The 21,193-nt window shown below is 43.9% G+C and overlaps 2 protein-coding genes across 6 annotated transcripts in view; one reads left to right on the plus strand and one right to left on the minus strand.

Moving 5' to 3' along the window:
• Nucleotides 1-12,228, minus strand: part of SYNPO2L (synaptopodin 2 like) — a 31,033-nt gene extending 18,805 nt beyond the window's left edge. Inside the window, exons 1-2 of the mRNA XM_066554982.1 lie at nt 12,124-12,228; nt 1-152 (exon numbers count right to left, since the gene is read on the minus strand). Of these exons, the coding sequence (XP_066411079.1) occupies nt 1-152; nt 12,124-12,228 (257 nt within the window). The remainder of the gene's footprint in view (nt 153-12,123) is intronic.
• A 2,915-nt stretch (nt 12,229-15,143) lies between these two features.
• The window catches only part of SEC24C (SEC24 homolog C, COPII coat complex component), a 37,969-nt gene continuing 31,919 nt past the window's right edge, over nt 15,144-21,193 (plus strand). For 4 of the 5 annotated variants that reach the window (XM_066554348.1, XM_066554350.1, XM_066554351.1 and 1 more), the window contains exon 1: nt 15,144-15,199. The gene's annotated coding sequence lies outside the window, so the exon portion shown is untranslated. Of the gene's footprint in view, nt 15,200-15,917; nt 15,933-21,193 lie in introns of those variants that run through there. The other variant, XM_066554349.1, reaches the window with a different exon arrangement.

Consider the following 21,193-nt stretch of genomic DNA (forward strand, 5'->3'; position numbering starts at 1 on the left):
CTTTTCACACGGATGTTGAGCATGCCATTGGAGGAATCGATGATCTGCATGGCATTAGCATGGGAGAGGCCAGCACATGACTTCCCATTGATGGATACTAGAACATCATTTTCCCACAGGCCTCCACGGCACGCTTTGCTTCTCTTTCGAATCTGAAAAAGCAGGAGAGAGGATAAGGATGAAGGGAAGAACAGCAGCTATTTAGTGCAGTTGCTGGCCCTTCTATTGCTCCATTTCTCAGAGAATAAAATAAGCCCTAAGACTTACTGTGCTGACAGGGTGGAGTTGGATGAGCCCTGGCTATGCCTTTTGGTCTCTGTATCCCTGTTAATTCTAAGAATCACTCTGCTGAGCATAGGCCTGACCTGCTCACCAACCCTGTTCAAGTTCTTTAGTGCAGATTAAAGACTCAAGAATATCTACATGCTCTTCTCCTCTTGTTCCCTGTCTCCTAAGTTGGTTAGGGAGTCTGTGTTTCAGAGAAGGAACAGACTATGCCTGCACATGTCCGTGTGTCCTTATGCACGCCTCTACTGTACTTCCTTGGTATGATCCCTGACTCATGCAGAGTCTCTGCAAGTACCATCCTCAGGGAAGCTGACACTGGGGAGAGGTGGCAGTTCTGAGGCATATTCTGGTGTTAAGCATTCCTGCTCCAATGGCTTTGGTCAGTGTATTTCTGGACATCTGCATCAGGCAACATGGTGTCCTGTTACACAAGTGTAAACTTGGAATAAATCTTTAGCCTTAACAGGAGTTGTGCAAGATATGCATTGCTTTATCTGAGAAGGGAGTCAGAGTCACTGTCTCCAGGCAAGCTCCTAGATCTGTCCTCTCATGGCCATCTTGCACCAAGTGTTTACTCTCCCTTTCATTCCATCATCTATCAGTTAAACTTCTTACCAACTCAGCCTAACCTTTCTGCTAGGGCAAGCAAGAAAGCAAACCAAATTCCCACTCAGCCAAAAACCACTGACCTCTCCTATATATGCAAGCAACAGGGATAGTCTTGTAGGACAGCTTGGCACCCATAATGTACTCATTTTTCACATAGAAGAATAGCTGTGTAAAATCACTGGGTCAGAGCAAGTCAGGAACAAGGTACTATTACATTCTATTTGTAGATTCTTCTACAATATTTCCTCAGATCTTGCAGTTAAGTGAAAGACAAATCAGTGCAGAGGTGTTTAACAAAGGGTGCAGTGAACAGGCTGTGTCAGTAATACTCAACAGGGCACCTTCACCCATATCTCACAGCCTTGCTGCTTGAGCCACCAGACTCATCTATAACATCATGCAGCTACTTTGCCCACACTCTCATGGCAGCTTCAGGAAAGAGAAGGGAATATGGGAGGATTGCTGCCCTGTCATTGTTCTTGCAGGAGCAGCAGGGGAGCAGGAGAGGAGAGAGCTGGAGCCCCAAGGAAGTCCCATGGCCTGACTGGCTGGTCTTAGTGGCCCAGGCCCCCTGCACCTATGGGGCGTGTGAGTGCCTTGGGCTTGACCCTGCTGCCCTGTGTTGAGCAGACAAGAGCAATGCTCCTCCCAGGTCAGCCTGTCAGCAGGACTGAGAGGTGTTGGGGAAGAAGATGGAGAGAGGAGGGCTATGCTTCAAGTTGTTTTTGTGTTCACTGGTACTTTATCACTCTGTAGCCTTTCCAACTTGACCCCAAATCCTGCCTGCATGCTTAAAATAGGGACTGGCTCATCCCAGCTGCCACATCCATCAGCCTCTGTCATTTTAGTCCTTTATCTCCCTCCTTGTTAATATAAGCCTGGAATGAGCATGTGTAGGTCTGTAATGACCCACCGCTGAAGAACCACTGTTACAGTACAAATGCTGCTTCCTGATACTTCATCCAGATGCAGCTGTTAACTGAGAAGGTAAAGGAGACACATTTTCCAGTGCTGCCTACTGATACAGCAGATAATGAAAAGAGTTAGGAAGTTGAAAAGAGGTTAAAAGGAGGGTTTCCCAGTATTCCCCAAAAGGCCAACTGCTGTTCCATAGCCAAGTACTCGGTCCTTGGCACTGGATGGAAACATACTTACTGAGTATCTCTCCCAGTTGTAAAGCGAGGGGATTGGGGGTTAAAGGCTGTCAGCAGGTGTTCAGAGCATTCCTCACATCCCATGGTATTCCTCCCTGCTCACTGGAACCAAAGATGTAGGCTGGTGACCAGCCAGAACAGCAACAGTAAATTTCCTGCAATTCTCTAGTCCCTCAGTACTGCAAGTCTTTGCAGGCAACTGTTTGGGGTTCCCAGGCAGGAAGGATCAGGCTGTGCTCCCAAAACTGCCTGATGCTGTTTCAGGTACCTTTATACCAGAGAAGACTGGTGAGACTCAGGCAGGCCACGTGGGCTGATAATCATGAGCAAGCAATGCATTTTTCTTATGGTTAGTGAGGATGCTGGGTCTGGCTTGGTCTGTGCTCAAATCTTACTGGACTGACAGAGAGTATATGCACTAAAGCAACTATTGGTACTTCAGTGCTCTGCAGTCCAGGAGGGACTTTTCCAGGTCTCCATTCCTTTCTGGGAAAACAGGATCAGGTCTCTTCCAGTGCAGGAAGAGACCTATGGAGTCTGAAAGTAGCATGTGTCTGGCTCAGTCTTCCACAGATTTATAAACCCTCCTTGGAAGCTTATGAATTTGCTCCTGGGATCAGAGGGAAATGGACTATCCATAGCTTCATTTTTACACTAAACCCCTATCCCACTGCATTTGCCAGGGAGGAAGGCAAAGGGGTTAAACACAGAAGAGGATTGTGCAGAGAAAGAAGGACAGGACAGGAATTAATCCACAGTCATGACAGCAGGGTGCAATGTACTGGAGGCTGCAGAGCCTCTGGACAGAGACCAACACAAGTCTGCCAGTTTTTACATGACTGCCAGTTCTGTGCTGTAGATACTTTAATGGGAACCCATAACCTGCTCATCTTGAGTACAGCGAGAGCAGCACTGAGCCACCCAGGCCAGGGTGGCTGCCCAGTCCAAAAGCCAGGCTCCCTGCCCATCCTGAAGGTCAGGCTGCCCTCAGGATCAGCCACTTGCTCCCCATGTCCAAAAGATGCCCTCTCCTGGGCACCCAGTGAGCCACATGAAGTGTCACTAACAGGGAGCTTCTCCTTAGGCTGCAGAAAGCTTGGAAGGTGTCACCCAACAGCTGATCTGAAGAGGTGGCAAAAGTTGGAAAAAGTGGTATTTCAAAGAGAAAACCTCTCTACTTGCTGTAACACATACCTGAAGAACTTTCTTGTGCAAATGAGAAGAAGGACTGACAGACTCTGACCAGTGGTAAGGGTTGGCCCCAGACTTGGCCCTGGGGGATTGCACTGTCCAACCTTCTAGCACATACTGGTGAGGATTGACCTCTCCTTTTATGTGAGAAGCCCCACAAACTCTGTGAGCCTCTTGTAACTGACTGTTAGACTTTCCACTCCATGCCTCAGTAGACACACTCTCCCATGGCATATTCATGTCAAGGTATGTCCTGTTTAGATTTCAGATGGGTTTAGGAAATCCCAGTTTCAGAGTCTTATGGATTTATGCTACTGGAAATAGAAATCAGCGTGAAAAACTGGAACACATTTACTCAGAAAATTGTTCATCTCCCTGCCCTCTCAGCAGGAGATCTGTAGTGACAAAAGGGCTCTTGTCAGAGAGGTTTGGGTGTCTGCAGTACTGTGTACATGCACATACACACATGTTTTCTTTCATTACTTTGCCTGCTTCCTCCCATTGATCATGTTCAACCAGACAGAGGGAAAGGACAGAGCCAGCTGACACAGAAAAAAAAAAAAAAGAAAAGAAAAGAGTAAGGCAACAATTGAGGAGGAAAGGAATAAGAAGAGGTGTTGAAAGGAAGGTCAGTGCTAGGAGAGGCCAGGAAGGCCAGGGCTGAGATCAGGCTTTAAGAGTACAGTACAGGTTTCCTTGTACAGCCCTAGGCAGACAAAAGGACATGCTGATTGTTGACGTGTCTTGGGGAATTCAGCCTGGCTTTCAGGAACAGAATGCAAGAGAAGAGAGGGTCAGATGCAACTTGGCAACATCTCTCCTTCAGTAGGGACTATATTTAGATAGTGGTATGTGGGGGCTGAACACATGCTGGGATGCTAAGAATAGAGTAATCCTGATAGTAACTCAGTGGCTTCACATCTTGCCTCAGTACAGCCCAGTGAACCTGTCTTGAAACTTTGCAACCACTGTCCCTGCTGGCCAGCACAGCTTCTCTGTAATGAAGTAGGCTGTGGGTAAATAGAAGTGGTTTGCAGTGTAGGCTCATGTCATCCATCTCTCCCCTTGCCTGCCCAAACCACCTCCCACTTCCTCTCACTGGGAGAGCTCAGCCTATAAGGTAGGAAGATAAATTTTATTATCAGCCTTCATCTAATCTACAATCTTTCCAGCAGAAACCTTTTAGCCTCAGTCTGAGTCAGAGTTTAATACTGAATACAATTCACCTTCCCACCCAATGCCCTTCCACTCTCTTATCGCATCTCTCAATGAGCCATCCCCTTGCCCCAGAAGCTACAATGACATGGGGTCCAATACTCCATACAACCTGGCAGAGTTTAAATTTCATTCCCAGCCTTCTGTGATATGCAGTCCTGTCACAGGGTTCTCATGGAGAGATAACAAATTACTTTTTGTGGTATAAAGCCGTACCAAAATGGAATGACTCAAGCAAGAGCCAACCAGCATGTGGGCCTGCTCCTCCTAGAACTTCCTGCTCAAACCACAAACAGAGCAGTTGCTAGGTGCAGAAGCAAAAGCAAACACCCTCCATCTCTTCTTTCTGAAGATGCATTCATATAATTTTGCTTATTGGGCCAGTTTGGTTTTTATTTAAGGCCAGGGTTTACTCTTTTTGTGTAAGGAAGGATTCACCTGTGGCTAGAGAGAGGAGATGGCTAGAGTGGGTAGATGGCTAGATTGGGATTCAGAAGACCTGGATGAGTTTTTGTGTGACCTCAGAGAAGACACTCAGACTGTAGCCATAAAAGGCAAGAGCCTGGAAATAGGACATTTTCCAACAATCTTTCTTTATCTCGGTTGCCTACCTGAACACAGAGATCCAGTGAGATACTTTCACTGTGCCTAATGTATTAAGTAGCAAATAATATCACATCCTCATGCCAATGCCATGATTTTATTGGAAGCTATTTTATAGGAGAATATCCATAATAATTACACTAAGCATTACAACTACACAGGAAGTTAGTTCCAGTAATTTCCCGACAAAACCTCATGTTCCTTCTTAAGAGGTGACCCTGGAAGACTTGCCTCTTGGTAAAGCAGGTCCAGTGTCCCTGCAGAGCTACTTCATCCATGGTGAAGCTTAATTAGGGAGTCTTTATATAAAGAAAGAGGGAAGAGAACACCTACTTTGTAGGACGGACACAGCAAGGGAGAGTGGTGAAAAGATGTGTCTTAAGTAGGACAGACTTGGGTGCCTTCTGGGCAAGGGGTTTAACAATGAGGGCTGGTAGTGGAAGAGGATGCTAATTCTGCTCAGTTGGTTAAGTACAAGTCAGACTACTGTAAAATAGGTTACTGCCTAGAGTGTACTGGTGCAGGAACAAAAGAACAAGTTCTTGTTATTTGATGATAAATTAGCTGAAAAGTGATTGAAATGTAACATCGATGACAAGGAATAATGCCACATGTACTAGAATATATACTTAAAGTACTTGATAAGCATTTTACCCTCAACAGAGTAAGCAGCAGGATATCAAGTGGTTTTTATATGAAGCCAGGATTCAGAAGGAACAGATATATTTGTCAAATATTTGTACCAGGTCCCACATTTAGGAGCTGTGAGAGAAGCAACTAAATGTTCAGAAAAAAGCATGCTTATACATGTAAGTCCTTTTTCTAGATTCTTAGCCTGGCTTGTGTGCCATGAAGGATTTTAGAATCTAAACCTAATGGAATTGAAGCTCATAAGCAAATCTAGCAACCAAAATGTCTTTTTACAGGTCCAGGCATTGAACTGGAACAGAGGGAGGGAAAGATGCTTGAACACAGGGCAGAGTTATCCAGAGACATGCTTCAGTCCTCCAGTGTGGGGGGATAGAATGTAAAAGAATAGAGATAGAGCAGAAGGCAATCTCACCCCTGAGGAGTTGCAGCTGTACTAATCACCAAAGATTAGGAACAAGCCTGCCCTTAATAGGCCACACCTGTGTCAAGTAAGGATGAGTGCTATAAAAGACTGGGTTAGCTAGTCAAGGAGAGTACTGGAGTTTATTGGCTGTGCTGTGAAGAAGGAGTTAGTGCTGCAAGGAGCTGCCCATGAGAAACCACTGAGAAAGTATAGAAGATTTACAATTAGATAACACTCCAGAACAAGGTTCCCAGCCTTAGCATTGCATGCTGATACTGTGTTCTAAGGGGCCGTGAGCATTTGCAAGCCCTGAATAAAAACCCTTCTCAAAACAGAAGGCTCTTTCCAGCTGCTACTAATTGTTGAACAGTCTTAAGTATATTATGCCTCCACAGGATTTATGCTGAGAGAGGGCCAATTAGAAGAAGACACACCTGCTACTATTTCAATAGAATGAGGGTCGCTTTGGTTTGCAAAAGAACATCAAACACAGCATTCATAATACTGCAAGAGTGGGTTACTGCACCAAAAGACAGCACTCACTAACCCAAAGGCAGCCTCTCAGCAATAGTCTGAGGAGGATAAGCACCATTGTTCTGCGGCAGCAAGGACAGGATCAGCTGCAAGTATGGATTAAAGAAGCATCCCATTCACCTGAAGGATCTAGGGCACTTAGGTAGAGAGAGCTTCCTGTGCCTTGCAACATTTTTGTAGTCATCTTCTAGGTATAAATGTACATCAGAAACCAGGCTCAGCCTCCACAGGTGTATTCAGTTGTTCTAGCCAGTAGCAGGCTGAATAATATCAGGGAATGAACCTAGGCTCTGGACTGCAACTACTGTAGTAAAATATTGAAATGATCCTTGGCACATCGTTGGCTGAGATTGTTCTGGACAGCAATAGTCAATTTCCAGGCACAGTTTGGGAGCTGGAACAGATCATTCCCAGAGCCACTGCCTACAGGCATGTGGCCATTTTGTTTGGAAGAACAGAAAACGTTAATTGCTGGGCTTCATTACAGTCTGTAGCAGCTGGCATAAGTGCCAGAGAATGGTCCCAGGTACATTTAGTGCACCAGGTATAGATGGAGCATGTATGGTTTCACTGCAACTTCTCATCAAGAGATTCTTCCAGAACCTCGGAAAGTTCCACTGGTGCCACAGCATGCCCTCCCTCGCTAGCAGCCAAACATAGCACCTGCCTAAGTGCCAACAGGCCATAAAATATATCCAGGACTACTCCCAAAGAAGCTTGAGGCACTCCAAAACCAGCATTAGTGATGGCTACAGACTAGTAGTGCTTTTTTAGGTGTGACAGTAAACATCTGCGAAAACAGATAAAGAACAGGCTGCCCACTGAAAAGGGGAGAGGAAGAGAAGGTGCTCACAAATCTGGAAGCCGTCAGGCCTATTTGGGTTAGAGCTGGCATCTCCAGCAGGAATCATGTCACATGAGCATAGGAGAGTGGCACACAGCAGCCAGGCTGTGTGTCACAGGGAGCAGGGACATGGCAAACAGGCAGCAAGGATATCTTGCAGGGGAGACAGTAAGAAATAGTGAATTATCAGCAGAGAACCATAAAGGAAAAGAGGGAATTTGAGAGCTAAAAATGAGGTTGTGATGAACTGCTCTTAAACAAAAAAAAAATTTTTGCTTTAGAACCAATACAATCCTGTGTTACTGCTTCCCCTAACAATTACCCTAACATTGCTGCAGAGTATTTGTACAGAACAGGCAACTGAAAGGAGTCTCTTGAGCTACCAGGGCCAATCCTCTGTAGTTTTCAGAGGCCATATTGTTTATTCCACTTCATAAACTGACTCAAAAGATTTTAAATTCTTTTTCTTGATTGGAAATTCATTGCTGAACCTTCCTGGTTAGTTGTTCTATGCTGTCAATCCTGTCACCTATATTTGAATAGTGTTGCTGGTATTTGCTCAACATCTACTTGTAGATTGCAGTCACCTCTTTCAATATTTTGCTAGGTGAAAGAAGCCTTCTCTTCTCCCCTCCTTTTCTATGGCTGCTCTACCTTACATTTATTTTCCTTGAGAGGGGCTGGTTCTGTGAGTATGGTATTTCCAATGAATTCCCCCTTGTGCATTAGACAGTAATATCAACACCTTCCTATCTCTGTTAGACATGTCTACCTGAGGCTCATTTGTTTATGTTTGCTCTTTTTTTTTCAGAGATTCATAATTTTGCTGGCTTATTATTTGTGATGCACTAATACGCCCAGGTCCTTTGCCTCTACTATCAGTACCAGCTGTAAAGACTCAGTTTCCTCTATTTTGTCAGTATTACTAGTTCTTGTGCTGGAGGTAGATGTGCCTTCCTTGCTTTTTATAGAAAGTAACCACGTTTGCCTCTCATTGAATAAATCTTGTTTTGTAGCAGGATCCCTAAAGGCAGGTTTGCATATACTTGCACTATCCTAAAACTGTCCTGTTCATCTTCATAAAAATTATTTCCATAATATAATTTTATGTTAGGTTTCTACTTTCGTTGATTAATAGCATTAGTGCTTACAACTTTTCTCAGACTAGCTATTTTATATTTTGTTTTGTTTTGAAAGCATTTGATGCACATATCCTTACTGCAAAGAAATCCTCCAGGAACCTGATAGTATTGTTCTCTCTTACTCTCTTTCCAGAATGGGTTAACTTTCTCATCAGTTACAGCTACATGTGAGGACCATGTACTTTCCCTCAGCCTTTCTAAAATAAAAATCTTGCCATCTATGGATCCTTTTTGCTTCTTGTGTTTATGTTTGTTCTCTTTCTTTCCTAAAGACTGTTTCTGGTCAAAGATCTTTCCTGCACTGAGGATCCCATAGGTTTATGCAGTGCTTCAAGTGGGCAGAGGGGCAGAATCTCTTCCCTCCACCTGCTGGCCACTCCTCTTTGGATGCAGCTCAGAATGCTGTTGGCCTTCTGGATTGTCAGGGCACACTGCAGGCTCATGCCCAGTAATATCCAACCCAAGAGATTGTCCACAAGGATTTCATTCCAGCTTCTTTCTCCAGGTGTGTCCCTGAACCCATAAGCCACAGGGAGTTATTGAATGGCACAGAAGCTCTGTGGCAGCTGCATCCAGCATGTGAAGATAGAGCTGCTTTTCTACCCCTTTCTGGCAGCTGGACTGAGGTTTAGAATTGATCCCTTGCTTGGAGAAATAGTTGAAGCTACAGCTATGCATCCTTTTAGTCTGTAGAAAAATGGGTTCACACCCCATTTCCACCATGCTCATGTACTTTATTTTGTTACAGCCAGTTGAATACTTTGAACTAGAAAACAGTCTATGAAAAAAGGCATATGTTCAATGTACATTTCGAGTTAATTGCAATTTGAAAAAAGCCAATAATTTAAGCCATCCTTGTGAACACCTTATGAGAGAACAACCAATTAGAGGTCTCGGAAAGGAAAGGAAAGGAAAGGGGAAAGAAAAGGGAAAAGGAAAGGAAAAAGGAAAGGAGAAAGGAACCATGCAGCACACCCAAAGAATTTTCAGGAAAACAAAAAAAAAAAGATACCAAGAACATCAACCAGTGATTAATTTTATCCTAAAATCCAAAAAGACAAACAATGAAAAGATGATGGTGATGTAAACTTTAGAAAGCATAAAGGCAAGAAGACTGTGAACTGTGTACATGGGTCATGTAAGATGAGGAATTGTGAAGGGCTGTGTGATACAGCAAGAGCGACTCAAGCAGGAAGTTCCACTTAGTGCAACCTTTAGTCTTTGGAATGCCTGGTTGCTTGGTGTTATCAAATCTTCATTAGGAAATCACATAAGACTTAGACAGGTAAGGTACTAGTGGTTCAGAAACAGTTTTCTGTTTATCTATAGGGTAAACCACTAGGACTGCCAATTCTTAGATACTTCCAAGGGCATGCTGATAACTACCTGAGGGGAAAGGATTTCTCTCCACATTGCATTACACAAAAATTAGATGCATTGTGAAACTTACAACTTCCTCTGAAATACTTTCAGGAAACACAAAGGAAGCAGGAAGCAGAACAAGAGGTGACTCTTAACCTAGTCTGGCTTGGCAAATCCAGCACCTCTACCAAAGTACAACATGTATCATTTATATATAATGTATTTGTTATACTTGATTAATTTCCCAAATTAACTTCCTATCACTTATTCATCATTTGACTCAGCATCCAAAGGTAAGCATCTTTCCTTAGTGTTACTGCTATGACTTTCTAGCCTAGAAGTTGAAATTCTCTAAAATGACAGCACTGGAATCTCTGAGACACAAACAGTGTCCACTCAGTTATCTCCTGGCACCTATCAGCTATTCATGGCTGCACTTTCCATCACATGACACCTGGCAGTTTGTTCTCTTCTAAGCAGGTTACATTCAGATATGATCTTCCTGAGTACCTGGTAAGGACCATCCATTCTTTGGAGACTACTTAATTGGTGTTGCCTTTAAGAAAGTATGTAGGGTCATTGGATGCTATTAAATTCTGGGAGATAACAGACAAAAAAGATAATTATAAAATGAAAATCCTGCCTAAAGAATTATGTCTACTTTGAGCCTCAAATGGATTTGTATAAATTATATTTTTCATAATTATTTTTAATGCAATATCCAAGTATTGTAAAATTATATATATTTGTATTGCTAGACTTAAAGTACAGCACCCAATTCTTGGTAAAAGCTGCTTCTAGTTAATACCTTCCTGCAAGTGCTACTAATCCTTGAGCAATATTCCATTCACCTTAAGGTGCAACTTAGCCTGGGTAATGACTAGTTCTTGCTGCTCTTCAATCCTGAGTAATCTTTATAGACACTCACAATCTCCTCCCTCTTCAGTACCGGTTTCTTATCTACTGAGGGAAAAACAAGAGTGAAAGCAATCTTAGACCATGCAGAATTAATGTAACCCCTGAAAATTCCATTTTCCTAAGAACCACTGATGCCAGACACCTGTTTAAAGGATATTGATTCTTTCTTTTTAACCTGAAACTCTATGAGTTTGTGCAGAAGTTGTTTTTCTGGAGAAAAATCATGTTTCTCTACATAAGAAACATTCACTTCAAGGCCAAGCTATGGGATTCCAAACAATTTGGCAGAAGTTATAAACAAACACTATGTGATCTGGGGTGAGCCAAGTGACACAGAACATCTAATTTCAAAATTCTGTCAGAGACATGGTCTGCTTAAGGAAACAGAAGGAGCTGGGCAGAGCATTTTTTCATTTCTGTTGCTGGGTGCCTTCCAGCGAGATATCCCAAGATATCATTGTGTCAAGGCTAATGCAGCTGTCTTGAGCTTAATAAAGAGGACCTTTTTTCCTCTAGTTTTCAATCTATTCAGTAGTCTTTCTGAAAAGACAACAGTAACAGCTGTTTATCAAAAGTAGTGCAACACAAGGTTCATGTTTTTTCAATTTTTTAAATCTCCCATTCAAACAATTGTTTTTCTTTAATTCTTGAAATTAAACCTGTATTTGCTGCCTAGAGCATCACAAATATTCACTTCAGACAGTGTGGAAAAACTTTCACCAACAGAAGAGGCACTAAGAAATGTACATCTATTTTGAAAGCTGGAATATAGTAATGAAGTGTTAGGGACAATTGAATTAAAAATATGGCTTTAACTGCTTCAATTTATTTTTTCTTTAGTTGGATGTCTTCCATGAGTACTGAAGTTTCCATATTTGAACCCTTTTCCCTGCACTGTCACTATGGTTATAGCTCTTCTGACAACTCAGGAGAGTTGTACAGCCTACAAAGTGTCTGAGCTGTACAGACCTGCACTGAAGCAGATCTTCACCTGACACTTGTCTCTACCTCAATAGCATCTATTCCAGGATCCACAGCCCACCTCACACCCTGCTTGAGCACACCACCCAATTTTTCCTTTTGAAGATCTGCTGCCACTGTAAGGAGTTCCTGTATTCCTTAACAGTAGTGAAAGATGCCGAAATCAGTAGGGATATCTTAGTTCAGCAGAACAACTTTGCTCTCACAGTTCACACCTCAAGGTCCTACCTTTGACACTTGAAGGGGTCTTTTCTGCTCTGAACCCCCTTGCAGGCGGAAGCCCCAGGGGGCACCTCCAGACAGAGTGATGAGCATTTCTTCTTCAGCTCCCATGATTTCTGTGCTTTAGATATTTTGTCTTCACAACTTCAGTACAGATTCCAGTTCTTAACAGGCAGAATCTTCTATTACCATATTCACAATTCACACCACCACTCTCTAGTCCCCACAAGGCCCTCTGCTTACTTTCTCCTTGAAGTTCACACACACACAAGAGTTGAGACTGTCAAGCCCAGCCTTCACTGCTCTTCTGGACTCTCAGCTGCTGCTCTGCCTATGATTAGACATTTGATTCTGCCCTTGGTAAGGGGCCAGAGTTGTCCTACACACGTGTCATGTCAATCTCACCCTCTGTGCCCCCCCGCATCCATGATGGATCTCTCACCGGAACGTGGCTGAAAATAGCACACCTCCTGTCTCTCCAGAGCTTTGTCTGACACTCTTAAAGCTGGAAGCATTTCAGTAAAACTTTTATTTCCACTTTGCATTCCAAATGCAAATCTTAGAGTCACTCAGTACTCAGGATCCATTAGTTTGAGTTTCAGGCAATGACATGTCACAGGCACAAACTCGTACAAATCAGGTGACAGCACCTGACCCTATGAATTGAACAAAACCAGCTTGCAATTAATGTGCTCTCCACTGCTATTTTCTCCATGCAGCTAGTGTCTTTACACAGCAGCACTATGTGCCTGCCCTGAAAGCCACAGGCAGACTGTAGACGTACTGTGCTCCCTCTGCAGCGTGCAGCTCCCTGACATCCCCTACATTCACTTGTAATACTAGACACTGGGACCAGAATAGCTGGGATTAGCTCCACACACAGGATTCACACAGTTCTCTGCAGGGCACTGCTTATATAGACTCAATGGCCAAGAGAGCCCAACCAGGTCATAGAATCATAGAATAGTTTGGGTTGGAAGGAACTTTTAAGGATCATCTAGCCCAATCTACCTGCAATGAGCAGGGACATTTTCAACTCTATCAGATTGCTCAGAGCCCTGTCCAATGTGACCTTGAGTGTTTCCAGGGATGGGGCAACTGCCACCACTCTGGGCAGCCTGTTACAGTGCTTCACCAGCCTGGTAGCTGTCACGATCCGTCTTTATGAAGGGGTTTCATGATGGTTCATGGATTTAATCTCAGGGTGCAAAAAACCAACACAGCACAGGGGATTTGCAGTAACAATCAAAACAAATGCACCTTTATTGAATGATCACAGCAAAATGCGATAGAGGGATTAAGGGAGAGAAAAAGATAGAGAGAGAAAAGAGAGAGAGAGAGAGAAAGAAGGGGCTATAGCTACCAAACCTAGAGACGAAGTCCTTCGGTCCAGTCCAGTCAAGGATCCACCTGAGATCTCGTTGGTGAGATCTCAAAATCTCTAGCTAACTCAGAGGGTTTTTTTCCTTATATCTAGTCTAAATCTACCTCTTTTCATTTAAAAGCATTACTCCTTGTCTTGTAACTATAAGCCCTACTAAAAAGTCTGTCCCCAGCTTTTTTAAAAATCTCCTTTAAGTATTGAAAGACCACAATAAAGTCTCCTCAAAATGTTCTTTCAGACTGAACAACCTCAACTCTCTCAGCCTTTCTTAGTAAGAGAAGCCTTCATCCCTATGATTATTTTCTTAGCCTCCCTCTTGACCTACTCCAATGGGTTTATGTCTTTCCTGTGCTGAGGACCTCAGAGCTGGATGTAGGTCTCTGGATGGAGTCTCACTAGAGTGGAGCAGAGTCTTTCAGTGGTTTTTCTTTAGGATCATGATAGACACGACCTCCTAGCCATCCCAAGCCAGGGAGTTATACAAGAGTTAAAGTCCATGTTCCCCCTTTCCTGCAAGGCATAAACCATCATTTTCTGTTAAGGTTCAGAGGACAAGCTTACCCTTACCTTTTCCTTATTCTGCATGTGCTTAGCTCTCAGTGACTAATATCCTTATAGCATAACATCCAGAGGATGTACTTTTGCTGTGATGCCATTGCTTGGTTGACTACTTCATTGCCACTACTATAGCACCACTCATCCGGTGCCATTGCATATTGCTGGCAACACAATCACAGAATCATCAAGGTTGGAAGAGATCTTTAAGGACATCAAGTCCAACCATCCACCCAGCACTACCACTGTAACCCCTAAACCACTAAATCACATCACCCAGCACCAGATCCTGATGCCTCTTAAACACCTCCGGGTTGGTGACTCCACCAAACTCCTGGGCAACCTATTCCAATGCCTGACCACCTTAACAGTGAAAATGTTTTTAATATCTAATCTGACTCTCCTCTGTCTCAGCTTTAGACTGTTTCCTTTTGTCCTCTCTGTAGCCACAGAAGAGACCAGTCCCCACTTCACAGCAATCTCCTTTCAGGCAGTTGTAGAGGGCGATGAGATCCCCCATGAGCATCCTCTTCTCGAGAATAAACAATCCCATATCCCTCACCCATTCCTGGAAGACAAGTTTTCTAGACCTTTCACGAGCCTTGTTACCCTGCTCTGGACACGCTCCAACACCTCAGTGCCCCTTCTGAAGTGAGGGGGCCAGTAGGGCCTGCTGCAGGCAGTACCTGAGGTGTGGCCTCAGCAGTGCCAAGTACGGAGGGACGACCACTCTGCGGCTGTTAGCAGGGAGTGAATAACTCTTTTGCAACTTGGCGCAGAACTGGCCCTGGTTGCTCCCCTGTCGCGGTCTTTCACAGGCCGCAGGTGGGACAGGCGGCCAAGGGCACCGTGGTCAGTGGTGTCCGCGGCTCAGCAGCGTTCGGCCGAGCCCCGCTCACGCCTCAGCTGCCCGTGCGGGCAGCGCTGCTTTGGGCCGCGCGAGAAGCGGCCCCGCGGCCCTCCCCGCAGCTGCAGTCACCGCCCGCCCCAGCCAGGACGTCAGGGGCCGGTGCCTCCCAGCGCCTGCGCCGCATCCGGGCCCCGGCGGGCGGAGCGCGGACGTGGCAGCGGCAGGCGGGGAGCGGCAGGCGGGGAGCGGCGGGGCGGGAGCCGGAAGTGGGCCCGGCAGTGGCGGCAGCGGTGGTGAGTGAGGCCCGAGGGGGCTCCGGGTGGCCGGGCCCACCGGTGGGGCCCTGCGGTGCCCGCTGCGGGCGAGCGAGCGAGCGGGTGGGCGGCATTGGGCCCGGCACCGCGCCCGGCGGTCCGGCCGCGGTCCGGAGCCGAGGCGGTGCCGCCGCTGCCGCTTCCTCCTCCGCCGAGGCCCGGTGGCACTGGTCGGGTGACGCGTCGGGCCCACCGTGCTGCGCGCCACGGGAGGCTCTACAGAGCCCCGGGGCTCCCCGGAATGCGCCCGGCCGGGAGTGTCCGCATCGCCCGCGGCCCGGCCGGTGCCGGCGGCCTGCGGAGCCGGGCTGGCTGCCGGCGGGGCCTGCACTTCCAGTGCCTGGGCTGCCCAGGACACCCGTCGGTGTCCCGGTGCGGTGCGGCGACACCCCGCGGCTGCGAGTCGGGCCGTCGGTCCGGCACGGAGAACCGAGTGCTGCTTTTTGGTCGGGGTGCGCCGCGAGTCAGATACCCCCCTCTGCAACCTCTCTAATCTCCTGTAATCCGCGGATCCTTCCCCTGGCGTTTGTGCTGGGCTGTTCAAGCTTTCATTCATTCGAGCTTTGCAAAGGATGGTCATTCCTGGCGCAGATCTGGCCTCTGGGATTGGGTGAATTTGGTAGTAAAACTTAGTGGTCGTGTGGTTGTGAGAAAAGGAAGAAGGAAAGTAAAGGAGATGGCATGATCGAAATATAAGTGTAGTCTTGAGAAGGTAGTTATGCAAGATGTGACTTGCTTTCCATGTAGATGGGGCTTTAAATGTGTTTTCTGTTGTTGGAATTTCACTCTTTCTGAGAAATGCTTTTGATGGAGTATGGTGAAACTTAGTTTCCTTTAGTTTGTTTGGTGGGTTTTTTTTGGAATGTATTGGTCTCTGAGAGGGACTACAAAACCATCCAAACTGGGCTGTAGTTGAAGTTCTTTTTCAATTTACTGGCTAATAGAAAGTAGTTGCTGGGACGTAAAAGAATTGCTTACACCTATGTCAGAAGTTATCCACAGGAAGTAATGTTTATACTGTCATTGAAAATACAGATTTTTTTTTTCCAGTTTGGTACTCAGTTGATTGTTAGCTATTAATGTGATAATTCCTTAAAAATATTTCTGGATCCATTTCTGTTACAGGATTATTATGTAGTCAACTTTACCAAATGTTGTTAGGAATGTTGGACAGAAATCACTATCTGAGGCATAACATGCAAATTCTTTTTTTGTTGTTTTATACAAACAGTGTAAAAATGGGAGATAACTAACTGATTTTGTATTAAAGTCTTTGTTTTTTATTAATGTGGAGTCTTCATGAGTAAACTTAGGGAACTCTCGCTTTAACATTGTTTTTCTCTTTCCCACAACGTTCTCCTAGAGTAGGTGTTCCAGCTAAGGGACAGATAGAAATATATGTAGCCAAAAGCTTCCAAGCTTTCCTCTTTAAAGGAGACTTACTTTCAATCACATATATACACTCTGTGAAAACATAAATATTTCTATCCATTTTTCATGTGGAACCAGTTCTTGCTAATGGAACTACTCTTTTTGGCTTGAAGCTGTGCAATTCAGGATTCTTTTACTGTTGTAGACAGAGTATGAAGAGGACATCAATATAAAGAATATATAATTGCTTCTTAATATGCTGTGACACTCACTCCAGGTTTTAATTTCATGGCTGAAAGCTGACTTATAGCAGTGAACAGCTATTAAAAAGATTATTTCTTTGATGAGTGGTTTGGTTCTTGTACTTCTTTGGAAGTTTTTTCCTGCTGTGGTAGGACTGTGTTATCTTTGTGTAACACTTATTATCAGAAGGAGGGTCAAAAATCAAAGGAAGAACTGATGGTTGGCTAAAGAAGGACAAGGTACAGAGTCACCAACAGTAATCAACAACAAGGTCTCTGCAGAAGAGAGGTGGATGTCTCTTTTTCTTTAGATTTGAAAAGATGTGCTAGGGATAAATTGTGAAGATAGAGCTTGTTTTATATGTTCAGCAGGATTCATTGTTAACATAGAAAGCATTAAAAGGCAGTATGAACTGGAAATAGGTATTAGGAAAAGCTAGTTGTGACCTTTTTTGTTTCTTGCAAGTGATGGAAATTGTGTAATGTGTATTTGTGTAGAGCAAGTCAGAGCACAGAGATGGCCAGTGTTACAATGTATGTGAAGAAAACTTGTTTTTTAGTCCTGTTCTATGTACTCCCTTTCTTCCTTCTGGCCTCTTCCCTAAATTTGAAACTGCTCATGTAGCTTTTTCTAATCCATTATGCTTGTGCAAGATTCACAGAAATGCTTCAGATTACTTCACTCATTGTAACGTCTGTACGCATGTATGTGGAGGTAGCTAGGAAACAGAGATCCTTCTCTGTGGTTTTGTTGATGCTGTATTGTCAGTGACTTTTGCCTCCCTGGGCTTGCTCTTCAGAAGCCGTGCTCATAGCAGAGCGTTTTTCAAATCTTTTCGTAGAGCTTTATTACAGTGATAGAGATACCAATCAGTCCCACCAGGAGACTTGAGTCAACAAAGTATGAAGTGTTCTTGAAGTAGAAATCTGGTGGTGATGGCAGGGGTTGGAAGTATTGGTAGTTTTAAGTTTAGGTCAAGACTAAACTGGGTTTTTTTACTTGTGTACTGTATTGTACCTTGCCCAGGATGATGAGTCAGCCTTACAAAACTGGGTTTAATGTGGCCTTCTTTAGACTAATATGGAAGTGATCATACCTTGGATTCACTTTGAAAACTGTGTCTTATACTTTTTGTGAACTGTTAAAACAAATGTTTCTGGCAGTAACTCAAAATGCATAGATGAAGAAGATGTTACCTGTGGTGTAACAAGTTGAGAATCTGCAAAAGAAGGAAGAGAGAGTGCCACAGATTACAACCAGATTGGAGTGGATTCCAGTATTGCCTTTTGGGTTGATTTGGACAAATGTGTGGGAGGCATTTGTTACAATGGCCTGCCAGCTTACGGATTAGTTGGCAGTTCCTGACTTCTAGGACACGAGTTTGTTTTCCGAGATGTTCTACAGAAAAAAACCCCACCCAGTAATTTTTTATATCTGAAAAGAACCAAGTGTTCCATGAGTGCTCGTAGAAGACCTAGTCAATGAAACAAAAGCAAGGACATTTCCCTTTCTGAAGAGTGCTGTTAGCTCCAGAGTCTAGGTCTTTGTAAGAATAGCAAAACCTTGCTGTTTCCAGAAAGTTGCAGAACAGAAACATTAAAAGTAGTGTAGGCAATACTCTGAATTACTGATGCTCTCCTTCTATCCCATCTTTTGGAAATAGTTTTGATTTTTGTGTTAAGTTAAATATTTCCTTCGTGGCCACGTGGTTGACTTGGGTTATGTGGTTTTTTTTGTTGTTGTAGGTTTGGTTTTTTGTTGTTTGTTTTTTTTTTAAGGTATCAGTCTCCTCAGAAGTTGAAACAAACAGGCTTTTTCTTTCTCTGGGACCAGTAAAAAAAAAATTACTTTCTGAAGGAAAGTAATTTTGCTGTATGCCTTTCCTTTAGAAAGTGAACAAGAACTGATGAGATCAAGCTTTTCAGTTTCAAAAGGGAGTTAACAATGAATGCATACTATAAAAAATGATGAATATGAAGTTTTCAGTGATTTCGGAGATTTGCTCATTGAAACAAGCTCATATGAATCACTAGGTTTTTTTTTAAAGCACGTCATAGAAACTTCACTGTGGTCTGATTTGTTTGGATACTAAGTAATCTTGAAGCTATTGTAAAAATTTAGATATTCAGCACCTCCTACATTATTCCTGTGTATTTTCCTCCCATCAGTTCATTACTGATCCTCACTGCTTGTCTGTCTTGTACAGCAGTCTTCTCGTGTAATTGTGGCTTTGTAACTGTGCTGAGCAAAACTTCATGGTCAGCTGCCTTTATACAGAGGAATAGAAAATGGTATAGAGTGACTGCTTCCTGCTTTGCAGGAAAATTGTTGTTTATGGTAATGACCACTTGTCATAGGCTTTTTTTCTCTAGCATCAGTCCTGCTTATTTGAGCTTTGTATTGTAACTGCTGAGTAGTAATATGGTGTCCAACACCATGTGTCAGTATTATGTTTGGCTTAGTTTTGGTAATGTGTTGCTACGTGCAAAGGAATATCCTCAGCATTTTTATCCAGTGAAGTGGCCTGTTATCTCCATTTCTCTCTATCTGGGAAATGTATTGTTTCTGTCATTCTCCCTACCCCAGCCACCCTTCATGTCATAAGACAGAGCATGAAATTCTCCCTTTCTCCATATCTCTTCAAGTGACCAGGTTCTAATTTACACAGAGATGTTTTTTGAGTGGAAACAAAATGAATGTTTGGTACAAATAACTTGTACTGGGGAAGAGGGAAAACAGACTACCTCAGCGACAACTGTCTTCCCCCTTCTTAGAGGCAAATACTCTTGGTCCTGCCTTATGGTATTTCACATCAGTGATGAGCAAGTGTGCCACAAGCCTTATGTTCAGAGCAAATTGGGCAACAAAACAATGAAGCAGCCTTGTCCACAGCTTCAGCACTGGACTTGTTCCTAAGTCTCCCTCCTTGACCCTCTGCCAGTGTAGAGAAAGTAATAGCTTGTGCTGTGGTGGAGGTGAGCCTGTGCTGGCTGGCACATGGGCTGGCTAAAGGTCTGAGGTGATCTGTCTTTCAACTGGGACACTGAATTAGAACCATCTTGTTTGTGTAGCTACTTTTTCCACAAAAGTGTAGGAGATTATCTCAAAACTCTTATTTTCTGTAAGATGTGCATTAAATCAGCTTACCTCTCAGTTTTGGTATTGAGGAGAGAGCAACAAGCTACAGATATCACCTGCTCAGGCAGGAGGCACTGATATTCACGTGAGGAAGGGAAGGCTGAAAAGGGAATAGTAAAAGATCATCAGGGGAGATTACTGAGTACGCACTCACAGCAGTAAGTCACAAGTGGTTTACAAGAGACTTGCTTGAGTTCTTATCCTATTGTCCTTTAGAAAATCAGGGGAAAAAGCGTGAAAGATTCATCTTCTGCCCTGTAGTAATTCCTAGTTCAAGCATTAGACCTGTTCAGGGATTTCTGTAGGTCCAGCTTGTGAAAAGTGTCTTTGTGGTTATAGCTCAGGAGCTATCCTGTGGAATACTGCTACTCTGCGGCTCTTCCTGGAGGAGAGACCTGTTTGCAGGAGCAGTGACCAGAAGCCAGGTTTCTCATCCAATCCAATAAGCAGGGACAGGAAGAAGAGAACAACACAGTCTTCCTTCCTTGTCAGAAAGCCCTGCCCAGATGTTCCAAGATGTGCCAGGTAGAGGAGTCCTCTCCTTGGGTTCTTCCTTGCTGGTACTCCCCCCTTTGCAGGAGGGACTCTCTTGCTGTACTGTTTGTACAGAACAGGAGGTGGCTGAGGGTAGGGCTGTCATTGCAGTGTGGTCACACTGATTGCCTGCCTAGGCAGTAAGAGGTTAACCTTTCAGGGAACTCGGGAAGGGAGCAGGTCCCAAAGTCCAGACTTCCTGCCCACATGGCTGCTCAGGTTAGACTGTTTTGCAGAACTAAGTCAAAGGTAGTGTGGGAAGCCAGAGTTTTTAGAGATTACACATTATAAACGTGACAGTAAGAGAGTAATCATGTTTAAAACCACTGCAGGCTGATGAAGAATTGTCATGCTCTTGTAAGCTGTTGCAAATTGCATGTTAACTTTCAAGAGCAAATTACCTGTAAATATTTAAGAGGAGATCTTTTTCTAAACAAAAGCCCTATCTTTGCCTTTATACAGTTTGGAGAATAACAGTGTAAAACTTCATTTATTTCCTTTCATAAAAGTTTAAAATCTAATTTCAGAGTAAGTACTCTTAGCATTGACATTTGTCATGTTTACTAGCTGTAGGAGGTTAAATGTAGTTTTTATGTTATGTGCTAGCTTTCTTTTGTAAGTAATTAAATCTCTCTATTATGATATATGTATTTTTCCTTTATGGTCTGTATGAAAGAATTTCTTCAT

This window comes from Molothrus aeneus, chromosome 8 (genome assembly GCF_037042795.1).
Source record: "Molothrus aeneus isolate 106 chromosome 8, BPBGC_Maene_1.0, whole genome shotgun sequence".
Taxonomy (NCBI): Eukaryota; Metazoa; Chordata; class Aves; order Passeriformes; family Icteridae; genus Molothrus; species Molothrus aeneus.